This window comes from Eucalyptus grandis, chromosome 4 (assembly GCF_016545825.1).
Source record: "Eucalyptus grandis isolate ANBG69807.140 chromosome 4, ASM1654582v1, whole genome shotgun sequence".
In the NCBI taxonomy this organism is placed as follows: Eukaryota; Viridiplantae; Streptophyta; class Magnoliopsida; order Myrtales; family Myrtaceae; genus Eucalyptus; species Eucalyptus grandis.
Window position 1 is genome coordinate 23,742,408 of NC_052615.1, and position 22,141 is coordinate 23,764,548.

The 22,141-nt window shown below is 36.8% G+C and overlaps 1 protein-coding gene across 4 annotated transcripts; it reads right to left on the bottom strand.

The window, feature by feature from the left end:
- Nucleotides 1–2,289: 2,289 nt before the first annotated feature.
- LOC104441316 (DNA replication ATP-dependent helicase/nuclease JHS1) lies at nucleotides 2,290–21,129 on the bottom strand. Of its 4 annotated transcripts, none has more exons than XM_010054415.3 (34): nucleotides 20,383–21,129; nucleotides 19,883–20,050; nucleotides 19,585–19,806; nucleotides 19,082–19,144; nucleotides 18,682–18,882; nucleotides 18,515–18,568; nucleotides 18,361–18,422; nucleotides 16,977–17,109; nucleotides 16,715–16,825; nucleotides 16,503–16,599; nucleotides 16,189–16,271; nucleotides 15,190–15,249; nucleotides 14,608–14,763; nucleotides 14,431–14,486; nucleotides 14,280–14,337; nucleotides 14,061–14,171; nucleotides 13,924–13,980; nucleotides 13,137–13,271; nucleotides 12,796–13,050; nucleotides 12,505–12,579; nucleotides 12,289–12,410; nucleotides 12,099–12,171; nucleotides 11,899–12,003; nucleotides 11,633–11,800; nucleotides 9,268–9,337; nucleotides 9,035–9,186; nucleotides 7,470–7,547; nucleotides 7,278–7,370; nucleotides 7,067–7,201; nucleotides 5,406–5,445; nucleotides 5,241–5,314; nucleotides 4,906–5,043; nucleotides 3,662–3,781; nucleotides 2,290–2,784 (listed from the first exon to the last, which is right to left on the bottom strand). In XM_010054415.3, exons 1-34 carry the CDS (start codon nucleotides 21,025–21,027, stop codon nucleotides 2,620–2,622), a joined length of 4,335 nt encoding a protein of 1,444 aa, XP_010052717.2. In that variant the 5' UTR covers nucleotides 21,028–21,129; the 3' UTR covers nucleotides 2,290–2,619. The 4 variants fall into 4 exon arrangements, with proteins under 4 accessions (XP_010052717.2, XP_039166519.1, XP_010052716.2 ...); XM_039310585.1 differs by having other exon boundaries at nucleotides 7,461–7,547; XM_010054414.3 differs by having other exon boundaries at nucleotides 15,190–15,255.
- Between the last annotated feature and the right edge of the window lie 1,012 nt (nucleotides 21,130–22,141).

The following is a 22,141-nucleotide window of genomic DNA, read 5'->3' on the forward strand; positions in this document are numbered from 1 at the left end:
GTTTCAAAAAAGAGCTTAACTTCATTGGCTAGTTGAGGGCACTTTTGTCCTTTTCTTTTTCAATTTTTTCATTTACTTTTCATTGGTGGTGGATGAAATGATGGTTGGCCACCAACGATACTTGGAAAGGACCAAGTGAGGGTTGCCCTTGTCCTTCCCAAGTGAGTTTGCCCTCAAAAGACATACACGAGGGCTAGCCTCGCTTGGGAGACCCTTGTTGGACATTGACAAGGCTAACCCTCACTAGATATGGCAAAGGTCCACCTCAATTGTAGCTAGCAAGAACCTAGCAAGGATATGCTAGTGGTCAGCGAGGGCTTAGGCCCTTGCTCAGGGTTCAATTTTCTGTAAACATTGAATCCTTCTGTTAATTTTGTCTAATTTAACTAACATAAAATATTAACATGATTCTTTTTTCTTTTTTTTAATCTTTCCCATATGATGTTCTACATGACGTTAAGGTTAACTAAAGCATTAAAACGATGTCATCTTGAGAATCCTAATTTTTAAACTAAATCTTAATTAGATTAGGTTAAAAAGTCCAAAATTTAATCCATAAAAAAGATGAGCTGAAAAGAAAAAAAAAGGCTAAAATCTTAAAGGAAAAAAGAAAACACAGAAAAGAAAAAGAGAAAACCCAAGCCTTCGCCACTTCATTGCCACTAGGTGTTGGACAATGGCTAACTGGATCGCCAGCGTCTTAGTAGAGGTGTCAAAATGGATCATGGATCCATTTTTGGATTCATATTATATTTATATGGGTTGTATATGGGTAAGAGGTTTTTAAAAACCCAATTAAAAATGTGTCAAAAAAGTGAGTCTAATTTAAATAGGTCGAAAATGGGTCAGAACTTGTGACCCATTTTCGACCCATTTAAAATATCACATGGGTTAGAACTTTAAAACCCATTTTTAAATTTCCAACCCAAACCCCACACAATCTTTCCCTCTTTAACTTTACAAAAATGTTTTTTTTAAAACAAAAAATCGAAATTAGAATTATTTTTCATATTTAAGTTTCTTTTTCTTGGTTCTTTCTTTTTCCTCCTTCCTTAGTTGGTGGCTGGCATGGCGACAATCAATGACAAGTTCGGCAAGGCTTGAGCTTGCCAACACGTGAGCTCGTGGTTGCCGATGACTGGCGAGGCTAGAGCCTCACCAGATCTAACGAGACTCGAGCTTATCGGTGTCAGGCGAGGCCTCAGTCTCGCCAGATTGGGAGATTGATCCTTGCTCGACGTCGGCGTTAGGCGAGCTCGAGCTTGCCTGTGGCTGGTCACTAGCCGTCATTGTGGCCAACGACCGACCGAGGAAGAAAAAAAAAAAGGAAAGAGATAAGAGAAAAAGAAAAAATAATAATTTAAAAATATATATTATAACAAGAAATTATATTTTTAAAATATAAAAATAAAAATTATATTTTTTAAAAAAATAAAAAAAAAAAAAATTCAATTTAAAAACATTTTAAAAATAATTATACAAAATTTCCATTAAATTTGTATTGAATAAAAGTGTTTTAACAATACTTTTTTATAATAAAAAAATCATAAAAATGAACTTTCTTAAGTTTAGTTAAAGATTTTTCATGTTACAATTTTTAGTTACTCAAAAGTATATTCACTTCAAACAAGAGAAGCATGTTTTTTTTTGTCTTTTGGTGATTCGGGAACCGCTATACAAAATGGACAGCCGATGACGTAAACTCGGGCGGCGTCGCAAGGACACCTCCCATGACGTCACGGGTAAGGCGCGCTTCATTGTCTCATTCTTTATAAATATTTTACTTTATAGGTTTTTTTGACTTTTTTTATTTAGTATTTTAATTTAATTTGAAATTTTAATCCTATTAGCATATAGTGGGTGTGAGTTTTCCTAGAATATTAATAAGTTTTAGCAATAAGGATAAGGTTGAATATGAGTCACTAAATTTACGCTACATGAGTATGAATCAAAATGAGTTAAATGAGTCAAATATGAGTCGATCCATTTTCGACTTGACCCACCCATTTGACGAGTTTACACCTTAGCTAAGCCCAAACGGTGATGGAGCGATTTTTTTTTCCTTTTGTCTTACCTTTTAATCTAATTTAACTAAAATTTACGTAAAAATTATCTTTCCACAAAAATGTCATTGATCAAGCTGAAATATTTAGCTAGCTGACAAGGTCAAGCCTTTTTGGAACTACAACTTTAGGTCATTTTTTTAAACAACATTCACTTCAGCCCTTACACGAAAATTTCCCCCAAAAATAGACTGAGATGGACTTAACTTTCCATTAAAAAACGAGCTTTTTAAACGGGATGTGGTACCCAAACGCCTGGTTTGTGCTACCCAGATATTGCCTTTACTTGTATGATTGACGTGCACTTTTAGCAATTACACTTTGCAGCATGAGGATTGAGGAACCTAGCAACGTACTCAGCTGCAACAGAGAGAGATACATGGCTGGGACTAGTCATACAATAGGGCTCTGCTTTTCTTGAGAAAAGATACATCGCTGGGACTAATCATGCATGAGGACTCGGCTTTTCTTTTATTAATCTATACATTTCAACCAACACAACAATCCGGAAGAGTCAAAATTTTCTTGCCTTTCAGAAGAGTGAAAGCCCCGTGGATTAATTTCTTTCGGTAGGGGAGCATCTCTGTAGACATTCTGTCTGGCTGAAATCCTCCTTGGACAAACTCAAAATGCCCGATTGCTTATCAACATTCTCAATGAGAAGCTTCAACAGTGGTAGCTTTGATAATGTGGCCAGCGACCCCACCATAATCAACTTTTTCTACATAGACAGTAAATTGCACGAGTGAGATTGATAGGAATAGCAACAGGAATATCAGAGCGATATCTTTTCTTGTTCATTTTGATAAGGAGAGGGATGTTGCACCCACAGGTAGACAAACTTTCACAGAGACAAACTTATGGATGATTTCATTCACCTTACCAAGATGATAAAACATGGACATGAGGTTGATGGCTGTTAATGTACTAAATTATATCTCATGCCAAATTCATCTTTATCCACTTGTTAGAACATGAGCAGGAATTAGTGGACTCTTGAATAAAGAGAGTAGAAAACAGCTTAGGGTCGGGAGATTCTCAAAAAAGGATACAACCAGCAGGCTAAACTTCCATGTATTTTGCAAACTTAAATGCTTGTTGCCAGACATTTCAAACATGTGAAACTAGTAGATCAAGTGTTCAATACGAGGTGACCATAGCAAACTATCCATTTTTTCCTCTGTTTTTAACATTCAACGTGCTAAAACTAGATTAAATCATACAAGAAAGTGAAAGCTGCATTTATTCTCCCTGAGATGTACAAGATTTTGGCAAAAGACAAGTACAAAATTGTTAAGAGTCACACCTAGTATAGCAAAAACTCAACTGATTTTTCCACCACTAATATTATATTCTAATGTATTCAATTTAAATAAATTCCTACTAGTAGGACAACGAGGGGAAAAGGGTTGCCATTCCCGTACTGCAGGAAGTAAAAATATCTTCCTAGAAAATCAGCTAAATAGGATTTAAGTATCATTAGTAAGTGTCAAAGCTGGATGATGAAAAAACCATCACTCTATGATCCTAGCCATGTTTTGGAAGGACCAGATTTTAAGACACAAAGCTTTTGAAGTACAATGGCACGGTTTGCTTACCTTGGCACGAGTAACAGCAACATTGATCCTATGCCAATCACCAAGTAGTGAGGAATTGCAATGATTCCCCTCTTTGTTAGACCTCACAAAGGAAACCAATATGCAATCTTTATCTCGTCCCTGGACAACAGTAACAGAAGGCTCAGTGTGAAAATTATGCACTTCCCAAGAAAACTACAAAAAAAGAAAAAAAGAGCAAGAAAAGAAAAAAAGATAAGCATTGAGGTGAAAAGAACACATTTCACAAGCCAGACTTGCATAACAAAAAGAATATTGTTAATGAATGCCCTGGCAGCAGTGGTCAAGGTTCAAGAACATATATAAAATCATTATCCTATTTGATGTAGGAAGTTTTCTTGTTATCCTATTTTGTAAATTCGAATGTGTTACTTGCCAAACATTCATAATTTGTTGAACATTAAGAAATTTGAAAGCATGCTGGTAACTTTGTCAAATATTTACTGTTGTTTAAATTGGTAAAGTTTTATATCTGTTAAGATACAAATTTACTTTGTGCCACACTCTAACTATTGAAGTAAACGATTGCGCATCTAGCTTCAAGTTGATGGCAGAGTTAGAGTTCTTAAGTTCGATTGCTAACCGCCGTCTGCAACATGTTATGGGTCTGCCTATTCTTATGCCTGCAAGCATAGGGTTTGCATCCTAAAGCCTTTGTCACCAAATCACCTTTGCATAAGTAAAAATAACCACCACACTCTAAACAGCTTAAGCTTTTGGAGTCAGTTGTGCACGTAACCTCAAGTTTATCAATTGATAAATTCACGTACCCTCTGGTACATAACTTCATGTTATCGAATTCTAATGTAAATGAATAGTTTACTTGGTAACCGCCAGTAGAATTTCAAAGAAGTCAATAATAACCTATTTATCAACTTGACCATAGTGCAGTTTGTTAGATTGAAATATTTGTTGGTAATTTACTTGCAAGTTAAGAATTACCACCAATACCAGGCCGCTCATCTGTTTTTTTAATTAGTAGGCCATTCATCTGACAATGCAAATAAAAGTCAGTGAACCGGCAAGTGCATTAAAAATTTTCCTTTCTGTTACTCTAATGGAACCCCAAGTCTTCTCTGCCAATTGGAGTCTGGCCTTCTCCTTTTGAGCTTAGAACTTATCTTTCCAGTATATCTGAATTTGTCTCAACTATTGAGGTGTTACAGGTTCACTTCTCTGTAATGTTAATAAAAGAGAATTTTCATGTTTATTATATCAAGCCTAACCTGATATTTATCAATGGTATGAATCTCCACAGAGGTTCTGCAAACAGCATCTCGGATGAGATCTGCTTGTGAGTTATAGGGAGTAATGATGCCAATGTCTTCTTCCTTGATTCCACTTTCCACAAGTTCCTCTGTTATCTGCAATGACCAAATCAGGAGATGGCTTGGTGAAAGCTCCAAACCCGTATAACTTTATGACTCGTACAAAGAAAAGGTATCGGTGAGAAAAAAAATTCAGTTAATTTTTATTTCTTTTTATTCTTAATCATAACGGCTGACCAAGAGAATAACTTTACTGTACTGACCAAAATAAAATTATTACTGCAAAATTGTACCTTCCCAATGATGCAAGCTTCTATTGGATTCTTTAAAGTCTTGCGATCTTTTTCTTCAAAAGCAGGCAGCAGATCTAAACATTAAAGGACAATCTATTTAAGATGATGCCAAAAAAGAGAAGCAAATTGATTCACAATAACAAGAGAGAGCCTGTTTACACGAACCAGTGTTCAGAAATACAACTGGCATACCTGGTTCCAAAACCTACAATAGTTTGTATGTTAGTAAATGTTACTACATCCACGAGTTTACTGAAGACACAGAAGAGAACAAATTCAAACTTGAGCAAATGAAAACTTCAGAGTGAACTCTTGAAATGGAACTGGAAAAGAATTTGGAATGATGCTTAATTGGCAAAGCAAGCATCAAAATTTGTTCAAGTAATACAGAATCCAACAAGATTTTCAATGTAATTTAAATGTATATTTATATGAAAATAGAAGAGATATTCATCACATTGCCTATTCTCAAGCAGCACTAAAATTATGAAATAGCTAACCCATAGAGGGAAAAGAAAAGATTCTGTTCAAAGTTCACTAGAAAAGATTGACCTCCTCTAAACACAGTCATGCCAATTCTATGAATAATAAGTCTATCCTGCGCTTCTGCAGGTAATATAGTTACTGAAGATGCTAGCAATCTTCTCTCTACGATACTCACCTGGTAAAACTCAAGTATATGGACCCACTTAAATACAGTGCCAAACTGGGTGCATTGACGAGAGGAAAGTATTGTAGTCGAACACAATTAAAACAAAAAGAAAAGTGTAAGGTTTGGTTCTGTTTCTTATTGAACATCTCTTGTTTAATATAATTATTGGACTCATCTTTCATTAGTCATCTTTCAGATTATTGCATTTACTGATTTTATACTTTTAAACATGTAGCAATTTTGGCCACTATCAAATGCATTTTCATCTGCCAAGCTCAAATTGTAAAGAAGAAAACAAAGATAAATACTGTTTATCATGTCACAACAGTGACTCGTCTAACCTTCAGGTTTTATATATTTGTATGCCAACAGACAAATCAAATGATAGATATTTTTACCAAACACCAAATCCGTCTCGGAGTCACAGAGACTTGGATTTGTAAGTTGGGAGGCTATGTCATTCATTGAGAAAAAAATTCATAAGAGAAGTTCGTCAACTTAGACAGTTGAAGCAAATGGGTTACCCATTCAGTAAATGATCAACTTATGTACTAACCAGAATGAACTATATACTTCCCATATCATAAAAATAGCTTTGCCATTCTAAAAGGCTTTGATTAGAACCAAAAAGCAACTTGATTATTAAAGAGTCAAAAGACCAAAAGATAAAGCAAAAAATAAATTTAGTTCCAACTTATACAGTGAATGGTAAATGATATGAAAAATTAATTTCGGTGTAAACACTCTTTTAGAAGTTACCACAATGAACCAAAAAGAATGCCAAAAGTGTAAAATCGACTTCCAAATTGCTTCCTCATTCCTTATATCATTATAAAGTCTTCAGTTTCACCCCTAAATTACACTTACGAGTTGTTGAGGTTAAATAACTAAAATATTAGTTTCACATGACAGCAGGCTTTGGCATCACATCCCATTAGAGGGGAAGCAGAGATAAACCCCACACTCATTTCATACAGTAGAAGTAGTGAAATGTGCACTGCTGAAATGAGCATGCAGATCTGACCAATAAATAAATAAATAAATAAATAAAATGAGCATGCAGCATCATGTCCTTTCTTTGGCTGAAAGAAGCATGTCCTTTGATACTCTTAAAGGCACAATAGTTTTAAGTACTGCAGAACCACGATAAGTTTTAATAAACTGAAGTTACCACCTTTAGCCAAGATGAATAAAGATTCTCCTTAGCAAAATTGAGCTTAGCATTTGCAACATCAGTGGAACCACAACGCAGCCTGTCACCGTAAATTAAGGCATTCGATAGTTGCATTATTCCCTGGCACATACGATACTGTAATACAAAATCATTTGTTAGTGATCAACTAAAAAAATCATAGCAAATAGACTTGATCTAATCAACAACTGACCTGGCTTTGCAATGCTGAAATTGCTTGAGGATGTGCTTCTGAAAGCCTACAGAACAAACTGATACCCAGTCCATTCTCTTGAGCCTCTGTGCTCTGAAATGCAATCAGTGCATGAACTTTATTAATTAAAATGCTGAGGGCACAGAGGGCACAAACTTCAGCAAGTGAAATGAAAGTAGATACCATAGACACCTGAACAAGTGGAGGAAGTTGATAGTGATCACCAACAAGGACAAACACTGAAGCGAACGTCAGTGGCCCTAGGGATACCTGAAGAATGTCATATTGTTGACAAATCTTTTCAGAGACTCTAAAATTGAACTAAAGGGCATCACCATAAAACTTCTGCAAAGATATAAATGATGTACAAAAATAGATGAAAATAATATAGATGCTATACAGAAACAATATGATGCAAACATGAGGTCCCATCATAATCCCTCTGAGACCAATGATTGAAAGAAAGAAACAATATCTCATGATGCTTTTTACACCTAAAGGGCTATCCTTGTGATTCATCTGCCTTCCTCGAATCATTCAAAGTCAACAACGACTACAGTTACTTTGTCTGTGTCAGGAAAAACTCTTCAGTCATCAAAAGTATCATTCTGCAGACAATCTCTCCGTCTCTTTCCTGACATATGATCTATAAGAAATGAACAGGAGAAATTTCCTTCAGAAATCCATTCTAAGTCCATTCTTTCCAACATTTTGCACAAGAACATCCAGAACAAACTTTCACTGTTACTTGTAGAGATCTAATAAGAGATGAACTCAGAGGAGCGCAGAATTGAACCTAGGCTTTGAGCTTCTCCTGAGATTTTGACAGCTACTTTGCAATGCAATACCACATGCTCAGGAGCTTTCCCATATTATTTGCACAAATAAAACAATTAATTAGGGCCTATTTGATCTCAGATAAACCATTGTTGGAAATCTTACCCATCATTATCCAGATTACTATTAATTTCTGTGAAAATCTAGCCTCTTTGCATTTACATGAGCCTTCATCTCTTTCTAGACAACTTATCATCCCCATATATAAAAAAAATAGACACAGTAAAATAAATCTGCAACAGAAGTCAGATATTTCAGTTTTGCACATCATGAAACTGTCAAGAGAGTAATAAGATAAAGGGCAGTTGTGTACTTTATATTCTTATGCTTTAGAAAAGGTGTTTCCATAACACCAACAAAATGTCCTCCTCAATTCTAATTTCCTTTCTGTGCCTGGTTGCTGCCAATACTCCGATTGCTTCCAGTTTATCTCTTTTCCTTATAAAATGAAAGCCTCCGCTTCAGTTTTTCTAAAGGGACCCCTAAAATTAGCTTAATCCTGGTATTCTCTTTGAATACTTTTTTCACTCCAGCAGAAATTCTAAATTCCACAGTAAACAAATTTTTTGAAAGTTAAGGAAGTGACCATTGGGAAATCTTCAAAGAATCTTGCCTATGCATCACTGAAATAGACAGTGAGTGCACAATTCTGCCATCTTCATACCAATGGACATATAACACTTCGTATCAAATCTACAGCATGAAGAACAGGTGGACATTTGAAAGGGATAACGACTAAAATGACTAAGTTCAATGCTCTGGTAATATCCAGCTTATCCAGAGTCATTACTCCAATATTAGTCTGTATTTGAACTACACGCATAAAATCTCACTAAGCCAAACAACTTTTTAGTCACATCACAAGAATCATGTTTTAGATAACTTTTCATCAACCAGATCTGAAAAATCAGAATACTTACTGGCAGGGTTGTCTGGCCAGCTTCATCCATGATGCAAACATCAAATCTCTTGCTTGCAAGGAGAGGACTTGTGATCCCTAGACACGTAACAGCAACTACTTTGACTTGCTCTAACCGTACTTTTATTCCATCAACACTTTCCATTCCCTTTTCTGTGTGTTAGATATCTAAAGATTATGAGAAACATCAACAGAGACTTCAAAAAATGCTCTTATGAGAGGGATCTATTAGACCTGGGAAGCAATGTTCTCTGACATCTTCATGCACAACTTCCGGTCTTCCGATACGAACAAAGTCGATGCCCTGTAACAAGATTATTTAGTAGCATGCAAAAGAAGATGTGGCAAAAGATTGAGCACTCAAACACAAATATTTTAGTGTCAAATGTACGTGGACCAGTCAGAAGAATAGCTGGCAATATAGCAATAGCCCAAATAGGAGTGACTCAGGACAGTACACCCATACATCCCCCAACCACAGGTGAAGCCCATTCTTTACACATCTTCAAAGACTTTAATGTGCCTAGGCCTAGACAGTTGCACTTCATATCATATACTTTAGGCAGGGTTATATTAGGCCCTCTCTACTATGAATAATAACACTTTAAACTAGATGGATTGTATACTCGGAAATTTTTTTGCATCTTGTACCAGAATAGTCAAACATAAATCATCAATAAATCTGCTAGTATGTCATTAACTTTAATATGCCCAGGGTTTTACTAGGAAACTTTACATTACTATTGACATAACTATACTCCTCATCTTCCATTAAAGGGTTGCACTATACATACTTTAAATTGTAGGCTAAGCCAAATATGTATTTCAGTAGCCAGAAAAAGGCTACGCTAATTTATCCTGGCATTCGAACACCAAAAGTTTCCCTCTGTAGCAGGGTTTCTGTTCTCCTTGAAGACTGGAAAATACTTTGAAAAATGAGCCAGAAGACTTAAGTCAATCCATCTTTACTGAAACCCCTGATCACACGTGGTCTCTACCCCCTACAAATTTCTTCAGTATCAACTAAAGCTAGGGATGAGGGACAATGAGTGATTTCACCACTCATTAGGCCAATCATCTGAAAACACCAAAATGTAATGTGTAAGAATAAGGGATGCAAAGTGTCCTTATGCCTATACAACATGATATGCATAATTTATCCAATTTTTCTCAACTCATAGAAGTGCGATATGCAACCAATTGATGCTCAATTGAAAGCAATTATAACCCACCAAGATCTTCTATTGCCTCTTTTTGCAATCCCAGGATCTATCTTCTATCTAAGACATAATTAAATCAGTATAGTGGGTTTGTGTTGAACAATCCGAACTATGACATCCGACCAATGACAAAGAATGGGTTTCAACAATATGAGGCTGGTTATTGCTGCAACAAAAGGAACATAAAGACATCTGAGTTTCAAGTTCCTCAATTATTAGTAATGGACCTATTCGATTATCAACTCAATTCGACTAAGGGAATTCAATTAAAGGTCTAGCACTTCATATCTCTTGAATGAATATACAAAGACTAACTCAAAAGCAAATATTTCAGTTCACCAAAATATCTACCAAATCACTTTAAGTCCACTGACTAATCTATTTTATAATTTATCTTATTATTTGAAATTCACGTAAGTCAACATTTCAGGCTTCTCTAGTTTTTGGTCTTAACAGTTGCCCATCATAAATCACATTATCTAGTGTCTAATGTCAGCCTTGATTTTGATGAACTCGACTATAGCACTATATGACACTATAATATTCATCATGCATTGGAGTTTGCATCTTCTTTACTGTTCAGAAATGTGTTTTTGTAAAATATGATAAGAATATTTATTGAGACTTGCTCTTTCCAGTATGACCAACTTTGTTGAATTTCGCGAAGTTTGTTCAAGTCAATACAATACGGAAGCATGTTCATGATTAAAGCCCATCAGGATGAGAAGTACCTTTACCCTTGACCCCATAATCATTCCAAATTGCTTCAATCTCTAATTTTGCAACATATTAATTTCTATTTGCTTTATGAAAATCTAATTGACTTTAGTTATGCTGCCACTTTCCAAACTTGTTATTTTTGTCCATTTACAATTAAGTTCAGCATTAACATTATCATAACTTGAATTTTTGGGTTGGTCCAAGTAAATAAAATAAACACCAATTTAAGAATAAATATTGATCAACAATGTGCTTAGGATTGATGTCCTGCATACAACACAAATAATAAATCCAAAAGAGACATGCATACTGCTTCAACTATGCTTAAGCATATTTTCACCTATTTGACGCTATGGTGCAGCTCCGTGCCGCAACAATGGCATCTTGTTTTTTGTTTCTTACAAAGGAGAATGTTCTTTATTATCCTTGCACTTGACTTGGAAAGTTAGATTCTGTATTGGATTGATCTGGAATTACATTCTATCTGTAAGTTTAGTAACTTTCTTAATTTTCATTTATCATTTTGTCCTCGCAAAACTTTACAAGGTCCGTGAAAATTTTAATACAGGATGAAGACTACCAATTCTAACATGGATCTGCTCCTTTATAACGTACATAATTGCAAGAATAAGGATATGTTAGAAGCATTGAATAATGACCTGATTCTTCAATTTGATAAGCAAATTATCAACTGCAGAGTTTGTGTAGGACGTAAGCAAGATTGATGCACCTCTCATTAACAAGGCCTTCACAGCATGCACCATCGTCGATGTCTTGCCTGTTCCGGGCATTCCGAGTATTAAGGTGTAATCCTTTGCTGTAAGTATCTGAAAAAGTATCACTAGGACTGAGAAACACATTTCACTGATTATTGAGTGAGAGGAAAAAAAGGTACGATAAAGTATGGCTGAGTTTTAGAGAGGACCTTGACTATCGCTCGACGCTGGTCGTCATTCAATTTCTCCTCAGACCACACATAGGATATGGCAGGGTCTTGACTAAATATGCATCCACTGTCAAATCTAGGAGGCTATGTGGAATAGGTGAGTGCAAGTCAATACTCAGTTGCCAAAATTAGCAGATTACACCAGCAGAATTTAGGTATGAAACTGGTGACAAACTCACCTCGAGGTCAACAATCATTTTCCTAAGATGAGAACTTCGTGCATCTTGCCGAAAAAGTTGGACAAGGTTGAACCTTCCAAATTAAGAAATAGTTAATGCAGTTGAATGGATCTACTTGAAAGCATATGTTTTGGTCCAACGACAAGGAAAATTCTCAATCAACTAAATTAGAATTTAAAAACCCAAGTACCTCATAACAGCAAAGGAGGTTATGAATTCGTCTTTGTCAATACGCCATAACTGATTGACAAGATCTTGCACCTCAGACAGAGGCCTGCTTCCCGGAAGCCGTAGACGCTTGGAAAAAGACACCTAGAATTCACAGGGTTTTAGACAAAAGATAAAACACATTGAAGCTTTCTTCAGTGTTAGTAGCATAAATAAGTAAAGCCACACATTTTCTTACAGAAACATGGGAGCGGCTGATATCAGAAATGACTCCACTGGCAATTGCTCGCCGGCCAGATTCAGTGCTCAATATCTAAATGAAGTATTAGTCAGATCATGATTACCGTTCAAAGGAAAGTAGAGAAGTGTTTGTTCATGATAAGTATCTTATAAAATATATGGACTCCACTAATTAAGCATGTGTGCATAAGTTCATTTCCTTTAAGATGGAGGCTAATATTCTTCCCTAAATGACTTGAACTGAAAACACAATAAGTGGTATGAAACATAAGTCAGAGGAAAATCATACCACCATGTCTCCCCTTGAAAGTTTGCAAGCAAAACCAGTCCTCATAGAATCTCCAGCACCAGGAGTATTCCCGACAAATGTTTCTGCTTGTTCGGAAGTCAAATTCTGACCCAAGAATCGATAGGTAAACCTCTTGTCTCTAGAAGGCGTGCAACATGTCTCTTTATCTGATGTGTCGAGAACAAGAGAAGAAAGGGAACAAGCAGACTCATCACGCCTTGAATTTCGTGACCTCCATATATCTTTCTTCCTGTGCTGAAAAATCAAAACACATTAGTCAGTTATCTGTTCATTCCTCTGTCTATGAATTATCAACTGCAATTTGGTATCATCAATTGCACCTCTGCTTCTCCAGCTTCTAAGTCAATCAACCAATCCCAATGTCTCAAGAAATCAGAATGTGCAGTTGTTAAGTGGTTAGTATATGCATTGAAAAGGTCACCCATTCCGCTGTTTTCTGTGCTTCCCCCATGTGCCTGTAGAGTTGTACATCATTTCAGCAACCAAGGGTGGTAACGACAGAGGTGACTAGAGCCCTTGGCCATTGGATGAGGCATTAAATGTTGCAGCAAGAAGTTCAGGCCATATGGAAAATATCCGTGTTAACAGAAATTCCAAAAGAAACTAGGATGCTAATAATGGATTTAAGCCTAAAATTGTAGGCATATAGCATGGATTGTCACTCATCTGTAAACCAGCGAATGAAGAGACAAGTATCATCAGCTTGTCTTAACCAGGACACATTTAAAAATGACTGGATGGCAGCTTCGGCATGGCCAAATTTAAAATCCATATTTCTGACATAAACTAAACAATTTCACCATCTGTCAATTTATTATAGTCTCCACTCGCCATACACCTCGAGACAAATTGAAATTATTGCATTTGTCATTATACATAAAACAAACCTGTGTACAAGTAACCACACTTAGACAAATAACAAGTCAACTGACTTCAGAAGATAAAAAAGTTCACTTGGCTCATAAGGGGAGTATAAAATCTGCTCTTGCTTAATGCTATTGGATTAGGACACATAATCCTAGCATATTATCTAAAACTTAATGGATTGGACAAAAAAACAAAAAACAAAAAACTAAACAATTGGAGTCTTTAAGGATAAAGTTTTACCTTGTGATAGAGGGTGCAGACATCAAGATGCCGACAACCTTTGCAAATACTAGGACTCTGAGGAAACAGTTACAACCGAAACTTAAGAAAATGTACTTTTACACCAAGACACCGTCAAAGATGGCAAATATGCTGACCTGTAACATCGGGGGTAGTTGCTGAGTTGTTAACGCCTTAAGAATAGAAGTAGCAAGTTCATTTCGACGCATGATCAGGCCCACCAAGTCAGATCTCCGAACAGTAATTCCCTACACATGTCATCAATGCAAACTTGGCATGCCGGAGACTAAAAACAACACAACCACAAAGATAAATCTAACCAACAACACAATCACCAAGATAAAGTTTAGCCTTACATGAGTGTGATCTGACTGGAGGTAATACAAAAGACCAGAATCAATTGGCTTCAAGTATCTATAGATAGACAAAAGAAAGTAACAAAAACAATAAAAAACTTTGCTCCAATATAGGGCATGAATATCAGAAAAATGGCTAATTTTGGCAAACCTCTCGGACATAAGGAGTGTGTACAATATCACTTGTGCACAATGTTCCATCGATGACTGCAAAAATGACAAACTATGAATTAAAAGAATGGGATGCTGATGTAATAGCATAAATGATTTCTAAAAGAGTCCTGCATTGGCACATCCATAAGAACAACGATGAGACATATAGACATGCCTGGCCATTAGGACGTTTGCCAGATTTGAACTCTAAAGGCACAATCTTTTCCACAACTCCAGAAGTATTTGATTCAACTTTTACTCTGACAGAAGCATCGATCATTCCTTTTAATCCATACTTGGGTGCCCAGGACATCTCCTCTATATCAATCACCTACATAAAAGGGCTGTGGAGCTCTTTTACCATGCACTTACATAAAAAAACGAGGATATGAAAAAGGCGAAATTTCCAACAAGTATGCACATGAATTTACATGAAAAAGAAATATGCAATATAAACATAGTATGATCGTGGTTACGATACTTTTTTCTACAGAAAAGAGGCCCTGGGGCCTTCTCAGAGAAATAAAATATATGTGAACAATCACAAACTACAGTTACTTCTAGTTAAATTAAAGGTTTAATTATCTCATGGATTCATTTCCAATAGATACAAGTTGCATCTGATGTCAATGGGACTTCACAATAAAACTAGACTATTCACATGGACCCTGAAAAATAAATTTGTAAAATGCCTATACAGAGGAGCAGATCAACCAGCAAGGATATATCAGAAAAAAGAAATGGGTGGACATCTAACCTCAGATATATTGACCTTCTTAAGACCATCTTCAGATCCAAAATCAACTGTGGGAGCTTTCTGAAACTGGCAGCAATTTATGAGATCCATAAGTTTTAATCTGTTGGCTTGCTGATCAAGGAACAAACGTTTCCAGCACATGGGTTCAATTCCCCATGCCCCCAATTATCAAAAAGTCTCATGTTTAGATCGCCCACCAAAAGTTTATATCAGCCCTTGGTCCATGAGATTAGCAAGATATTTCTAGTGTCAGATCCTCATATACCTATGATGCATGTCTTTTTTTTTTTTTGGTAAAGTATGATGCATGTCTTTGTCATCATGCAAATAAAAGAAACTTCATAAAATTTCCAAAGTTGATTGATCAGTAAGCAGCTTGGTCTATTAGAGTCATCACATTTGTGGAATTTGATAATCTAAATTATTTAGCTTTTAGATGAAGGCATGGTTTAAAATGTAAGCTCTGCCGCACTTTCCCTAATACAGAGGTTGGGATTTGGCCTACAAGAAAAAGTACGGAAATTAGCTTTATCTATATCATTGCTCCTGGAGATCCCCTAGTTATCTCATCAACATTGACCAGCACACAAGGGAGAGTGTTAAGAAGTATGTTAAATTTACATTGTGGGCAAGTTTCTTGACAGCTTAAACTTTTAGGGAAATTCTTTTCCAACTATGAATAAATTGAATTGTACCAAAACCTATCTTGTTCAACAGGCACACGAGTATCTTTCACCAGTATCTATAAAAGATGATCTAAACCTAGTATCAAGAAGAGAATTCTAGAATCTGTTGAAGTACATCTAATAGTATTAGAAACAAGTGATTTTATGTGACACTTTGCTCTACATATAGGCCTCCTATGTAATCTTTCACTAAGCCATTTTGAATAAAGATATAGTAGTTTAAGTATTTCCTCCAATATCTGAATAATAGAATAATTAGAAGGAAAGAAGGGAAAGGGGGGGGAGATGATGCAAAGGATAATTTTCATCATACCTGTGAATTTTTAAAAAGGGAAATCCAGTTCAATAATCTTGGGTTTGCCTCGATCAAAGTATTAAGGATATCTTTCTCACTAACTGCAATTCCAAAAAGGACATAAGAATTTTCACAAGACCTGTCAAGATGTGACTGGTGATACTGGTGATAATCTTCAATCATATACCGAAAAATTCATACACATTCACAAAAAGAAAGGCCTACTTAGTTGGTAAACAGTCTTTCTCAAACCTAATCAAAGAAAAAGCCTCTAATATCTTTTCAGTCATATACTCATAGCACAACAAAGCAACAATTTCACAGGGTTATACCTCCACAAGCATACAAGCTCTCAACATTTTTCTGGAGCACTACACCAGCATACTCATCTAAAAATTCCTCCGTGGGTTCATCCTTCACTAGTCCAGCCTGTAAATGGTCACCGCAGTGGAAAATGGATTTACAAAGGAACATCCTGAGGAATTTTATATATATAATATTTGACAATGCTAGAAGGTATTGAGATAAGTTTTCAGAATAAAACCTGAAAAATTTGATGCAGCAAGGTTCCGATTAATGCTGCAGTTGAGTACTCAGAGGATTTTAACCTCTCATCCAGGACGGTTCGCCTTGGGCAGGTAAAACTTGTGGCAACCTATGATGTGGCCAGATAATTCATATAATATCGACATAATAGAAAGCTCAAAAATTGGGGCGAGAGAAGTGAGCATCAGGACAACAAGAATAGTTAGTTCCATGTGCTAATGCAAAATAGTTCAGACCATACATAAGAAACCAATTATTACCCGAGTTCCAGACACTAGGAGATCTGGGTGAACAATCACAAAATTACTGTCCCTTCTCACATCACACTTCCCCTGGACATCAAACTGCCCAATTACATTTACTGTGTCTCCAGGTGAAATGACACTGTAAAACCTGACCAAGAACAACATTGTAAGTTCAGGAACAGATCAAGTCCAACATGGTGCTAGCTAGGCAGCAATTAGAGAATGTGGTCTAACAAGAAGAAGTCTGCAAACAACATGATGGAGATAACAAAGGTAGATGGACAGCAGACTTAGAAAATTAATGGAAGGTTCTAGATTGTTTGGAAAACAAATAAGGATGACTTTGATCAGCGTGCAAGGCAACAAGCAGGACAACTCTTTGTTTTCAAACACAAACAATGTACTAACCAAAAACTGAAAGATCAAGACAAACCACTAGGAGGTGCTTATGTGAAGAAATTGAAAGATAGTCTAAAAGGACAGAGACTAGAAAAAACATATTTATATAGATCAGATAATTAAGTGCCAACCCACTAAAAGAATCGCAAATACTTTTGCTGGATTTATTTGATGATTGTACTAATAAATATTCATAGTTTTTTTTCTCATTAACAAGGGAAAAAAAATCATTAGTGAAGAAAGAGAAATGGGTGAAGTCAATGTGTAAAGAAGTACACAAAAGACAGCACCCCAAAGAGTTATCCATGAGAAAACAGGAAAACTACAAGAAATAAGCATGTGGCATCTGACATTCGGCAATGTAATAGAGTATAAAGAGCCTTTAAAACCACTATGCCATCTCTTAATCTTCAAAAATTCTGTTTATTCTCAAGGCACATTATCCATCATAATGCATACAGGCAGAGATCTTCGATACTTTATGGTAAAAAACAGAATAAAAAAATTGAACGGCGGAATAACCCAAAGGAACCATTTTCCAATGGGAAGTAGGACCAAATTTCTGAAGCAAACTCGCATTTTAAGAGTGTGATTGATAGATTCCGTCCTGCTTCTACACAAACAGCAGTCAATAACCATAACATTGTCCAAGCTTTGTCTCAACATGCAGTCCAAGAAAATAAGGAAACCTCTCTACATGATTAGACTCACCAGATTTGTTCCAACAGGCAAAATTCAAAGGAAGCCTTATAAAAAGATGTCACATCAAGTTTTTCGAGAGAAGGGGCCTCATAATAACATGTCGCATCAAGCTTTTACAGAGAAATAAAGCGCAATACATATACCAAAATACTATACAGCAGCAATACTTTGTCTAGTAGCGAGGTCACCTAAACCCAATAAACACATTTAGCATGGTTTAAGCGATAAAGAAAATGTCATGAGCACTAGAGATCATGGTCATGGCAAAGCAGCTGAATATTAACCTAAAAAAACTCACCACTCATCCAATAAATGAATAGTCCTTTCCTCTCCATTTTGCTCATTCAACAAACGGAGAACCTGAAATAAACAAACTGATTGAATTAACATCTTACGACAGCCATTTATCACCTCTATAAAAGCCAGATGGCCAGAAAGAAAATTTTCATGACCTTGTGAGGAGATGGACCATGACTGGAATCAGCAGACCCACTATTTTCTGCCACCTGGCTCAAAAAAAAAAATTAATAAAGAAAAGAATTTCATTCACCAGTCCACGAGGACTTTTGAAGCATTTCCTTTGTATGATCAAACTCATCAAAATGGAAGGACAACGCACCTCCAATACTAGGAAAATATCATCTAAAGATGCCATATTGGCCTTCTGTGGCACTACAACTCTCGCATCACTACAAACTTTTACAGGTAATTCACAAGACTTGCCATTCCGAACTTTTGATGAGCATCCTTTGAGCACATTAGGAAGTGGTTCATCAATGGAGATGGCATCTTCAACTTGATCTAAAAGCTCAAGCAGTGCCTAACAGGACAAGGAACAAACGAGATAAGGCTGGTGATACAACCAGCAAAATGTCCTAAGGTGTAAGGACTAAACATATTAAAAGCCTAGAATTGAAATATCACTTGAAAACAGCACAGCGATATATTGGTAAATAGAAATGAAAAATGATCAGCAATAGGAATAAACACAAAAATAGATGGGCCCATGCACTGAAAACCTTTTTGTGCTGCCTCAGTCCAAGCTCATTCAATACTCCATTGCAGGCAGTGCTGTTAGCTGGCTGCACAAGAAAGCATAGGAGAAAATGTCAAAAGAAGAATTCTCACTCTTATACAAGCGTGAACTAATCCAAAGAATAAAACTGAACGAATGGAAATTGGTTTTCAACTTTTCATTCTTATCTTTGGGAGAGTGGGAGATGAAGAAAGAGAAAGGAAAATACAGCCAAGTTTAAATTTTCCTTTCTCTTCTTACTCAGAAAAAGGATTAAAATTTTCAAAATTCTCCACCCAAATTTCCAATCCTCCCATTTTCCCTGATACCCAAACAAGCCATAGTATCTCCTAGAAGTATTAAAAAAGCTAACACCTGAAAAATAATATTATAGCTCAAGCACCCGTCTCAGAAGTAAATTTGCTTTCCTCTTATAGGCCCCTGTTCTGTTTGTACCATGAGAACAGAAAGAACTAACCAGTATCCTGCATGGATCAAATTAATTACCTTATCCTGGCAATAAGATAAGGAAGGAGGAGTTTGAAAAGGACTTTGTTGACTGGCTACTTGGGTAGTAATGACTTCACCAGATTTTCCTTCATGATCCGCATTCTTATCTGGGTTGACTCCTTTCACACCCAACGAATTTGCACAGCAAGATCTTCCAGAAGCCTTCTTGAAGGGTGAAGAAAGGCACATTCCACCACTGCCAGCTGCTTCTCGCGTACTCTGCAAATTCTTGTTCATTGGGTTTAAGAGTCAAGACAATGTTGAAAAGCAAGAAAAAACTGTGCAGGAAGTGTACCTTGATTTGTGAGCATTGCTGAATGTATGAAGAGTTTAGCCTTGACGATTCTGCTAGAACTTTTATTGTCTCAGGCATGTGCTTGGAAACTGTTTGCAATCGCTCATTTACAGGTGATATCTTCCAAGTTACTTCATCACCGCCATCATCCTGGCTCTGCTTTATCAACTGTCATTCGAGGTTCCCCCGACAAGCATGGTCAGTAGCCAGTTGCCCAAGCAATGACATTAACAAAAGAACTCCTTATAATGGGCCATAGCCGTAAAACAGAAGATAAAGAAGGCATTTCATGCATTTCTAAGTTAAAATTTTGAATCTCTTCTTTGAATTTTACTCAGTGACTCCTGTAATAACAATCCTAGCATGCCTCGCCCGGATGACTCAAAAAGAAGAAGAACCCAAGTTTGAAAAACAATGGACCTTCCAAAGCTCATTCCTCCTCAAAGTAACACGAAACACTCAATACGCCGACACCTTCAGGCATGACAAGTAGCTCTTACCATTCCCGGAGAAAACTTGAAGCGTTTAACAGACAGGGATTTCATCATCTCCGGCGAAACTACGAGGGGACTACCGGCATCCTCCCCTTGATCTCCCGCCCTCAACAAGTTATCCGCTGGCGTGCTCTGTGACGCGCAATTCGAAACAGCCCCATTTTCCGGCCTCTCGGACGCTCCGACCACGCGATTCTCATTCGCCTCCTCAATCCCCGAACCCACCGCAGCAACGCCCGAGCTCGGAACCCTCGAACTCGGCGCGTCCCCGTCCCCTAGAACATTGGAGTCAGCAGCATTAGTGTCCGGATCCCTCAAACTTTTGCGGCCCCGCCCCCTATTGCCCAACGACTTCCGACGATCGATTTCCCCCAAATCAAGGCCGGCCTTCGAGCTCGGCACGGCGGCAGGGGCCGGGCGCAGTCGACTGGCCGCGGCTTTACGGTCCGGAGGGTCCTGAGAGACGGAGACGGCGGCGGCGGCGTTGTTCTGGGAGTGGCGCTCGAAGAAGTGCTGGATCCCGTACTTGGGAGGCTGGGAGGCCTGGGCCTGGTTCTGATTCTGGTTCTGCTTCTTCGCCGCCGCCGCCGCCGCAGCCGCAGCCGCCGCCGCCGCGGCGGAAGAGGGATTGGCCCTCTTTCTCGGAGGCATCCTTCGGGACCTCGAAGGGCGAAACGACGGCGGACGGCGGACGGTGGTTTCACTTCATCCGCTTCGTCTTCGAAGAGCGTACGACAGACGAGACGGGGAGAGAGAGTGAGAGGGGGTTCTGAGGTGCGGGAAATGGGGAAATTTTCCCGCCCAAATGGATTCCTTCTTTTGGGCTTCGAAGAGGTGACGTGGATTCGGGTCGGGTTCGAGGCCTCAGTGATGGGCTCACTGTGATTAGGCCCAAGAAATGTTCCAAGGCATGATGAACGATTGACGTGGCAAATGTTTTTCTTAAAATAATTATTTGTATCGTTGAAAAATATTAAGAAAATAAAATGTTTAAAAATATTTTCATTTTATAAATAATTTAAATTTAAATTTTTTTTTTCAAAGGCGCGATGCAAAGCTACAGAAGTATCCTTTTTGGAAAAAATTCGAAAAAAAAAAAAAAAAAAAATATTTTTTCAAAAACAAAATCAATTTTTTTCAAAAAAATGAAACAACATTAAAAAGTAGAAAAAGTTGCTGTTTTTCATTCGGAAAGGTATGGTGTCAATCACTGTGGTCGGCTACCGGAAGAAAAGTCAAAAGAAAAAAAAAAGAAAAAGAGAAAAATAAAAAGAAAATTAAAGATGGAAGAATAAGAGGAGACTAAAAAAAGGAAAAAAGAAAAATATAAAAGAATTATTTGAAAAAATTTAAAAAAATTTAAAATCAAAAGATTTATTTTGAGAATATAAATTTTAAATAGAATTTTTAAATTATTTCAGAAATTGGGGAAAAAAATCATTTTTAATAAAATATGATCCACAACTTGCTATAAGTTTTTTAGTGGGTATTTGATCGATACTCTTCCACCAAAGAAGAGATTTAAGCATATTCAAAAGTTTCAAATTGCAACCTTTCAAATAGTAGAAATTATTCCCCGATCAAAGAGAAAATTTTGAAAATATCTGAATAAAAGAACTGAAAAAGATAACTTTATTTGATTTCGATTGAAAATGCTTTTTCTTCTCTAATATTTTTTATTTATTTATTATTTATTTTGAAGAAGAGGTCGAGCAGTTTTCTTAAGATATGATCTTGTAATTTTTTAGGACTCCGAAAAAGAAAA